The 10,859-nt window shown below is 30.7% G+C and overlaps 1 protein-coding gene across 1 annotated transcript; it reads right to left on the bottom strand.

The window, feature by feature from the left end:
- Positions 1–1,798: 1,798 nt before the first annotated feature.
- On the bottom strand, positions 1,799–5,463 carry LOC127127275 (trihelix transcription factor GT-2). The gene is made up of 2 exons (XM_051056426.1): positions 5,032–5,463; positions 1,799–4,139 (listed from the first exon to the last, which is right to left on the bottom strand). The coding sequence occupies exons 1-2, from the start codon at positions 5,337–5,339 to the stop codon at positions 2,294–2,296; spliced, it is 2,154 nt and encodes a 717-aa protein (XP_050912383.1). The 5' UTR covers positions 5,340–5,463; the 3' UTR covers positions 1,799–2,293.
- Positions 5,464–10,859: the final 5,396 nt, after the last annotated feature.

Genomic DNA, 10,859 nt, shown 5'->3' with positions numbered 1-10,859 from the left:
AGGAATGTTGAAGATCGTTTGATCACTTCACACTATCAATGGTGAAGATTCACTCAAAACAATTTGAAAGACACTCAAGCACTTAAATAGAGGAAACACGTCATTACTGAATATAGTAGGGATATCATTTGTTCCCAACGTCACGTAGTACCACGCGAGGATAGTATTTAAAATGCTTATTCCCAAGGATGGTGAGGCACAATTGAAGGTTTCCACTTCTGTGACTTCGTGGCCGAACAAAGACACCCATCACAAACTCTCGCCCTACATATCAAAGACAAGGGCTTGGGGGAAACTATTTTGAACTTCATGTAAGGCTTAAATCATGAAAGCCCAAAGCGTAAAACTACAAGGCATGGAATAAGTGGATTTCATTTTCCCTACCACACAGATGGACCTACTCAAAAATTATGTCCTCTATGTCCATCTGACGGTTGACCGCACTTTGTGCCCCTCACACATTCATTTTCTAATTAACTCTTCTATTTAAAAAGATGATTGCATCATTTCTAATGTATTTAAATTTTTCTCCATTTAAACTTTACTTTTTACTCCTTTACTGACGTGAGCGTTGAATTACTAATCTTACAGATCAGTCATTTTCCACTGCATCGAACCTTGAACCACCATAACACACTGAATTCAACATCTTCGATCATCACTTAATTTCAAAAGAAACAATAATAGTAATAATAATAATAATAATAATAATAATAATAATAATAATAATAATAATAATAATAATTATTATTATTATTATTATTATTATTATTATTATTATTATTATTGACTTAGTATAGGTATGCATTGTATGATGTATCTTGTATGTCTTAAAAATATGTAAAAAAAGGGGTCCCAAGCCCATTAATGTACCTTCATCTTTATTTATATTTTTATGAAATATAAATCAACTATTTGTCAAACGAACCAAAATTTGTATTGATTCTTTGAAAGTTTCAATGGAATCAACCAAAATATAAATAAAGAAATTATTTACTAATTAGATTAAGTTAACAATGAAAAATATTTCATCATTTTCATATAGGACTGACACCCAAGAAGAGAAACACATATCTTGTAAAACTAAACAACAATATTACAATGTGATATTGTTTTAGGCTCTTACAACTCACAAGATTCCTTTTGGTGGACCCTCCCACCAAAGAGTTTATGACTCCATGTGTGATGCTGGCATTTTCTGCAAGGGAAGGGTCCTATTCCAAAACAAAGAGTTGGGTCTTTGTCCCCACAATTTTAAGCCTCCTTTTTTCTACTTTCTTTTTTTCCCATTTTTTATATCACTTTCTTTTTCTTCTCTCTTCTTTTCTAGCTACAATTTAATTTCTCACTGTTCTTATATTCTCTTTTCTTTTCATTTTCCTCATCTCATATTTTGCCATCCCAAAATATTCAACAAATCAATTTCTAAACTCTATGATGAATACCTTTATTATATAAAGTTAATTAACTTAAATGAATGAAAATGATTACTCTATAATTCAATTCCCAATAATAACACTTATGTATTAATTCAAATAAATTGTTTTAAAAAAATTTACAATTATATTTTAATTATATAAAAAATTTTAAGCATGATTTAAAAAAATGTGGCAGCTCGCCATAAATACTTTTCAAGTGATTAATAAGTTTCAATTAAAACTAAATTAAATTATATATAATTTTCAAACAAAATAATATTTATCTTGTTAATTCAAGTTAGTTTAATTAGTAACTGCGGAAATATTAGAAAATAAAATAACCACAAAGAACTGAAGAGCAACAAAAATAAGAATGAAAATTGTCGAAAAATAAAATAAAATTTAATATAAAGAAGAAAACAATAAATCCCCCCAATCAATGGTTTCTCCCATTTACACCGCCATAAACATAAAAACAGAAAAAAATAATTAAAGAAAAGTACAATAACATTATTCAAGGTTTCTTCCTCTATTATTCATTTTGTCTGAACTTCTATCTTAAATTCCCATTTCCCTTATTAACTTATTTATTTAGCTCAAAAAATAATTAATTATTTCCGGTTTTGAAAAAAAAAACATATAATCTTACTGATTATAGTACCACTGTACCAAATACTTCAGTTTAAGATTCCTCACACCATTCTACCCCTATGTATAAATTCAAAAATTTGAATAACCAACCACCATTATTGCCGCCGTTGTTGCCACCGCATTCCGCTGCATGCCACCACTTTTTACAATAGACCATGCACTCATTTGGACCCCACCTAGAGCCTCATTGCTATGATTGATTTCGATCATTATTTACTCTTCTTTTATTGAGGTGGTGGTGGTTTGTTTGCAACCACTTCATAGTTGTCACTTCCTTCGTCTTCGTCTTCTTCATCACCTTCGTCATCGTCGTAATACTCTTCATCATCACGGCGTGGCCGGTCATTTTCAGCATCCTCCATGGTCACATCCGCCCTAGTTACTGGTGGCGGCTGTGGCTGTGGAGGCCATTGCTGCTCTGGCCGCACCATCAATGGCGCCATCATGGTTCCCTCGGGCCTTGACGCGCTGGAGCCCTCGCCCTTGTTCTTCTCCCGATATAGAGCATCGAGTTGGTGAAAATACGGACAAGTCTTCGAATCTTCCGGCCTCTTCTTGTTGCTTTCCTTCACTTTCTTGAAATATTTGTTGATATTCTCCCATTTCTCTTTGCACCTCTTTGCATTCCTATTGTACCCCAGATTCTTCATCAACCCTGAAATTTCCTCCCATAATGGCCCTTTAGGTCCATTTTCTTGGTACTTCATATCAAGAGTTGTTCTCAGCCTTATCAATGCCTCAACCTCGGTCTTCGGCCACCTTGATGAACTTGCTTGCATCAAACTCTCACCATTGTTATCACTTTTCACAATGTCCATGTTCGTCGCTTGCTGCTGAACTTGAACCTGAGCCTGTTGTGGTTGCGCCAACGGTAAAGCCTGAGAAATAACCGGTGCTGTTTGTTGCACTTGCACTGCCGAAGTCGGAGTTTGAACTTGTTGCTGTGGTTGTATTGGCATCGGCAACGGCATTGGTGTTGGTGTTTGCATTGGTGCTGGAGCTGATGTTAGCGCTGGCGCTGGCACTGGCGTTGGTGCTGGTGTTGGTGTTGACGCTGGCACTGGTGTTGGTGTTGATGTCGGTTCTTGTAGCGCTTGTTGTTGTTGAGGAACAATATTGGTATTCAATGCAACAGGAACAACAATATTTTGTTGTTGTTCTTGTTGTTGATCAGCAATCTTTTGTAAAAAAGCCATAACAGCAGCATCTTTAGCAGCAGCAATAGATCTCTCTTGAGCAAGAATTTCTCTTTCTCTATTAATCCTTTGCATCTCTTGCAACCTCCAAGCTTCTTCTCTAGCACCTCTCTCTAATTCTCTTTTCTCAATAGCTTCCAAGAATCTCTTATGCAGCTCCTCTTGTTTCTCAACAACTTCCTTCATTAGTCTCTCAAAGAAATCCTTCCATTTCCTCTTCCGTTTCCGCCGGTTTCCCCCACCTTCCATCGTCATTGTTTCCTCCGAAGAAGTTGAAGATGAACTCGAATTCGAGAAGAAATCAGTTGAAGTGTTCGGAAATGAAGATGGTGGGGGTGTAATGGTAATTTGAGGAAGAGGGTTATTAGTATTTGTAGGATTTGTTGCTGTTGTTGTGGATGGTATGGGTGGAAAATATGTAGGGTTGGATTGTGAGACAGTGTTTTGAACTTGAGGTAAAGACATTGGAATTGGTGGTGTAATTGTAGTTGTCAATGGAACAGTGGTGGCCGCCGCGGTGGTGGTGATGGAAGGGGTGTGAATAGTAATGGGAGATGTAGAGTTTAACAATGAGGGTGGCAATAGCAATGGATTTGTGGTTGTAAGTGTAGTTGATGTAGTTGAAATTGGTAATGATGATGATGATGAAGGTGTTGTTGGAGGTAATGTAGAAATATTCAATTGTGTTTGTGTTCTTGGTGATTGAATTGAAGGGTTATTTTCAAGGGCTTGTAATTGATCAAAAAATCTATAAGTTTTACCTTCTGATTTTCCACCTCTTCCTTCTTTGGTTCTCTTGTGATACTTGTAAACATTCTCAAATTTTTCTTTGCATTTTTTTGAGTTTCTGTGATAACCAAGATCTGCCATTTTCCTGATAAAAAAAATACAAAAATAAAATAAAGACAAAAATTAAATTTAAGAAAGAAAAAAAAAGTAAAAAAATTTCTGGCTTTATCTCATCTCATTAAATCTATAGGATAAGAAGCAATTAATTTGAGCTAAGATAATAAATGAATTCTGTCAAAAAAAAATTATAAAAAATAATGAAAAAAATAAAATAAGAGATGAAATTATTAAAGTATCAAGGAATTGAAATGGAGGAAGTAACTGAAGATGGTGTGAATATATAAAAATATTATTATCTATCAAAGTTGATGTAATAGGAGTGATAATATTTTTTAATAATAATAAGTTAATAAGAAATTAAATAGCGTAAATTGTTGAAAAAATAAAAATGTTAGTTTGACATGGAAAACGCATGAAGGTAAGTGTGAAAGAAGATTTTGTAATCTACCTATCAAAAAATGGGTAACTGAAATAAGGGAGGAAGAAAATCTTGCTTTTTGGTGACTCAATTCAAGTTTGTAACTTTATTTGGAAAAAATACAACATGTATCAAAATGAATGTCAGAAAAGCAAATCACATCAAAGTCATCATATCATAGATAGAGAGATGCTTGCACACATCTCTAAAAATTATTAATTTTTCTCAAACAGTTTTTATCTTTAAATTAAAAAAATACTAGAGGGAACCTCCATTCAATTATTCAATATAAAAAAAATTATAAATTCAACTGTTCAAGAAAATAAGTCCAAATGAAACAGAAAAAAATTACAAATCGAAACGAAAAGACCGAATCTTAAATCTCAGTAGAGGAAGAAGAAGAGAGTTTATTTCAATTAATATAATTGAATTGAAGTGGATGAAATAAGAAATATTACATTGAATTAAAGTCAAAAAAATTGAAAAATTGTTAACTAACCTTGAAACTTCATCCCATAAGGGACCTTTAACACTTGCATCTCTAAAAGTGACATCCATTTCAGACCTTATCTTCAACAAAGCAATAGTTTCTTGTCTTGGCCATCTATTACCACCAAAATTTCTATCACCACCCTCTTCATTTCTACTACCACCTCCTCTTTCATCATCTCCTGAAATTGATCCACCGCCACCACCCACCGTGTCGCCGCCGTCATGATAAGCTCCGCCTGAGGCTGATGCTCCTGCTGCATCTCCTGAGCTTCCTCCTCCTCCTCCTGTTCCTAACACAGCTGAGTCCCCTAGCATAGCATAGGAGTGAGTACTCTCTTTGTCTCTCTCCCTCTCCCTCTGTTTCTTTCTCTCTCTCTCTTTCTCTCTCTTTCTGTCTCTCTCTCTCTAGCAAAAAACAGCACAGAAGCTAATAATTTACAGAGAATAGGGGAAAAATATATGAGGAAAAAAAGGGTGGTGAATTATTTTTAATGAATTTTATTTATTTATTTATTTATTTTATAGAAAATTAGAAATAGAACGTGTGTCTGTCTGGTGAATTCTTTAATTTAGTTTTGGGTGCGATCTGCCAGGTAATATCAAGAAATTATTTATTTACCTTTTTATTTTATTATTTTTTGTCAAAAATAATAATGACATTAATTTATTACCATGCCAATAATAATACTGATAATAATAAAAACAATTATTTTACTTTTTCATTACTTTCTTTTATTATTAAATTATTATAAATAAAAAGTTATCTTGAAAATTGTTATTTTCAATGTAGTATTAAATTATATATTTTTTAATTCATAATATTTATGACAAATGTTAATATTTTTAAGATGGATATTTTATTTAAATTTCAAACTTTGAATTTTATAGTAATTATTATCATAATTTTACAATTAAAAATATATTTTTTCAATTGTATTGTTTATAATTAAAAGTATATACCACTTTTAAATTAGGATTTTACTTTATAATTATGATATAATAAAAATAATTTAATAAAAACATTTTTTATTCAACATCATTTTTAAATGTCTAGAAAATGATGATAAAAGTATTTGACCATATCATTAAAAAAATATCTTATTAAGTTTGTGGGTTTTTTTTAAAATGATTAATTATTTTATTTTAATAATAAAACTAGTATTATTAATTGTAGTTAGAAACATAAAGAGTCTTATATTCATGTAATTTGGTATTACCAATGAAGAGAAAAAAAATATAATGATTTTAATTTATTACCATGCCAATAATAGTATTGATAAAAATATTTGTTTTACTTTTAAACTGCAAGCTCTTTTTTATAATAATTGTCACATTTATAAATGAATGTTGTCTAAAAAGTATAAAATTTCAATGCATAATATAAAAGAGCAGTCTCAATTTTTTAGAAATTATTATAAGTTATACATAGATTAATTGCAGTTTAATTAAGATAAAATAAATGAAAGATTTATTTAACCATTATTTAAATACGAGACAAATTTTACGAGATCATGTTTAACTAAGATTTTCATCTGCAGTAAATTTTTTGTTTTGTGTAATAATCTATGTTACATAAATATATATATTTTTTATCATTTATAATATTATTATTATTATTATTATTATTATTATTATTATTATTATTATTATTATTATTATTATTATTATTATTGTGCGTATTACTTTTAACTTATCATTTTACTTTGCATTTATGATATTAAAAAGTAATTAAATAAAATTATTATTATTATTATATAATTATTATTATTATTTATATAATCATTATTAAATAAAATTACTTCGCAATTATTAAATAAAATTATTACTATTATTATTATTATATTTATATTTCTATTTATATGCAACAATTGTTGTAAAAAAATATAAGTATTTATGGTCTCATAAAAAAAAAAGTGACATATTTTGTTTGTATGTTATTAAAAAATATTTAGTTGGGTTGATTTTAATTATATAATTAATATTATTATTTAGTAAAATATCAATATTAATTAGATAGAGATAAAAAAAGTATAAATAAAATAGTCTTATAAAAACTATAAAGTAAACTTTTTGGTATTGTATTGGTATTACAAATTTGACTAATCACTTATTGCAATTGATAATCAGTATACTGCTCTTTTCGTAAGAAAAATAATATATTAATCATTATTTAAAGTTTTAAAAAAATCTAATTTATTTAATTTTCAATAAAATATTAATTAATTGTTTTTAATTTCAATCAAAATAACATTATCGCATTAGTTTCAATTCAATATTTTTAAGTTTTATTTATAACGAATATAAATATATTGACAATGATAAGATATTTTTGTGAAGTATTCTGAGGATGCGCTAACTAGCCTTCTTACCATCTCAAAACATATGCTACTTTCACTTAATGCATTGATTAGAAAAATATTTTTTATAAAAGTAAAAGGAATATTTTAGGTATCTCAATAAGGTTGACACTCTATCAAATTTAGAGTAAGAATTCCGATTTTTTTAAAAATAATTATATTTTTTAAATTATATATTAAAATAATCATGTTTTTAATTTACTTATCAAACTAACCGTGTTTCAGTTGAACGACAAGAGGGGGCGGCGTCAACCATTATGACACATATTTTGATTAGTTACACATAGGCGTCATTCATCATGGCGTATGCATGCAAATGTATGAGCATGTGTCACTGCATGTGGCTACTCGTTCATTTTTTTACATGCATGTGTCACTCCATATGACTACTCCTTTATTTTTTTACATTGACGCATGCTCCTACGTTTGTATGCATGCGTCAATTGCAGTGGCGTCTATATAAAAATCCAATTCATGTGTCATAAGGATTGGGGTCTCCTCTTAAAACATTGTTAGTTTGGTAAATAAATTGAAAACGTGGTTATTTTAGTATATAATTTAAAAAGGTTGGTTTTTAAAAAAAAATCAAGAATTCCTCTAATGAAATATATTAATAATTTGTTTTGATAAAGGGTAGTTATATATAAAAGAAAGTTATACACAAAAATGTTGGAACGTAAGTATCTACTCAAAAGTATTTAAACTTAAAAAAGATATAATCTATTATTTACATATTCACACCTAATATCAGAAGGTAATAAATCAAGATGAGTGAAGACTCTAGATGTGTGGCTTAAATTAACAAAATAAATCTACACAACTATTTTCTTTTCTAAATATGTGTGAAATGGTGAATGACATGCTCATAAGAATTTGGATGCAAGCAAACTGTTTATTTTTTAATTGTCAAGGAGTCATATCAGAGTTCGATGTTGAAAAACTTTTAACTACAAAAATGGAGTCTGACTCCACCCACAAATTATTCTGACCTTTATCTTTGGCTAACTATATACTGCAAAGAACTCCATAGAACTCAGATAATAAGGAATTTCTCCAATGGGGTGGCTCTGCAAAGCCAATGAAAAACCAACATAGCTCTTTCTCAATATTCCATTGAATACAGCAGAACCCGGATTAGATGAATATACATTATCTACATTTCATTTTATCCAATTATGAGGGTGAGGGTTCCAAATGATCTCCTTGATAATGAGGGCCCTTGGAGGATGAATGGGAACTTGAAAAGCTTTTCGCACTATAAAATCAAACCAGTTTTGCTTGAAAGTGAGGCTAGATTTAGAACTAGACATTTGCACCTGAGCCATAATGAGAGCACACACAAAGGGAAAATGATAAGATTGGTTATTGACCCTGACAGAGTTTCGAGCATTCCAAAATTTATTAATAAAAAAAAAATCAAAAAACTTGAATAACTAAAGTTCCCTAAGGGGAGCGAGCTTTGGAACATGCCTCCTAAATGGTAGCAAAGGAAATCTAGATATGCAGGTTAGAATATTATAGAGCTTATTCCAGAGCTTAGAGGAAATATTACAACTGAAGAAAATGTGGTATGAGGTTTCATCATGAGAATTACAAGGAGAACACGTTGAGACCATGTTGATACCTATGCACTATAGCTGCTCATATGTATGCACTTTGTTGTGCATGAGTCTTTAGGCAAGAAAGGGCTTAGAAAGAGGAATATCAATACTCCAAATAGATAAAGCTCATTGATTAATAGTTTGAGGGTGGTGTTTGAATTGGTAAGCCTCTTTCAAATACAGATAATCATTACTGGATCTTTTCCAAATAAGTTGATCATTACACAAGTCATCAGCTAGATAAAAACTTGCAAGTGTTTCCTCTAAAAGGGAAACAAATCAAACCAGGAAGTGGGAAAAGACCAACCATTATTCACAATAAACTCAGAGACTTTGCAATCTAGGTTGATATTCAAAATAGGAAAGTTATGCAAGTCTAACTCATTGAGAAGGGGACTTCCATGCCAAGCATCCTTCAAAAACTTGATCTTAGTTTCATCTCCCAAATACCAAGAAGATTGATCCACAACAGTGGTATATTCTGAATTGATCCCTTGCCAATATGGTGATTGATCCTCCCCTAGATGAATGTTGAGGACATCAATCTAGATGAATGTTGATAAACTAATGATAAATAGAGAGGTTGAACGTGAGGACATCAATCTAGATGAATGTTGTAATGATGGTCCAGGCCAGTTTTACTAGGGGCCCACAGTGGACACAAATTGTACTTGCTAAAAGCACAATACTTAATAATACCTAGTGATTAAGTGTTGTCATAGACTTTTAGATTTTTTTGAAGGGTTTAGATCTAGCTCACATAGGGAGGTGAGAAGATTTATGAATCTAGTATCTGTGTAAATATTAGATTGCTCCTTTCAATCTTGGGATTGAGGTATTTATAGGATTTTTTAGGTTTGGATCCCAGACGCATAGGAAATAGAAACTACTCTTGAGAAAACGTGAGAGTGGAAAGTTAATTCCCTTTTATTCAAGAGAGCATGATTATTTCCCTTTGACTTCTTCCACACCATTGTGGACTAGAACATGTCAGTTCTCACGCTTTCCCGCTTCAGACTAGTTATCCAAGAAGAGGACGAATTATTTGAGGAATGGGTGTCACAACTAGGAAACAGACTATCGATCTAGGAAACAGACAATTGATCTAAGAAATAGACGATATGAAAGGCGGGATAGGTGAGGTATTACATCGCTTGCCTCCCATGTCGCGCATTATGGGCCCTTTACAAATATATCAATACATATATGTAATTTATTTTATAAAAAAATTAGAACATATATGTAATGTTAGTAAAAGAGAGGGATATAAGTAATTATTTTAAAAAAATTTAAGTTTGAAAATTTGGTGGTCATGACTCTAATACGCATAGATAAAAATATTGTCAAAATAATAATTTATCATAGATAAGATTAGTTTCTTAAATTCTTGTGGTTAATATTTGAGTTTTTTTACTATTAATTTTGTTTAAAACAATATTTTTATGTTTATGAGTCTCTGCAAAATCTGCGGGGACATAGATGGGGAACAAAATTCACTTATGATGGGAATCTGAGATGGGGAGGGAGGGAATATATACGAGGGCATGGATCAATATATTGTTATGTCCCCTACCCTACCCCGTCTCGTTGACATCCCTACTATTAATCCAAACAAACTTGTCCAAAAACTTATCCTTATAAATTCTTATCTTGATAGTTAGATTATACAAATTTGGAGTGATGTATATAATAGAAGCATAAATATGCTACTGATATCTGAAATATATAAAATCTCTTATATTTGCATTGAGGACCAAACTATAGACTATAGTCACTAAAAAGGTCTTTTTAATAAGTTATTAAACAAAAAGTTAATAAATTTTCACACTAACAAACCATGTGGAGTTAAATTTTAAAAAAAACACTTAACCATACAT

The sequence above is a fragment of the Lathyrus oleraceus genome, chromosome 1 (assembly GCF_024323335.1).
Source record: "Lathyrus oleraceus cultivar Zhongwan6 chromosome 1, CAAS_Psat_ZW6_1.0, whole genome shotgun sequence".
Classification (NCBI taxonomy): Eukaryota; Viridiplantae; Streptophyta; class Magnoliopsida; order Fabales; family Fabaceae; genus Lathyrus; species Lathyrus oleraceus.
Note: the sequence above shows the minus strand (reverse complement) of the source record. Positions and strands in the feature narration are given on the sequence as shown.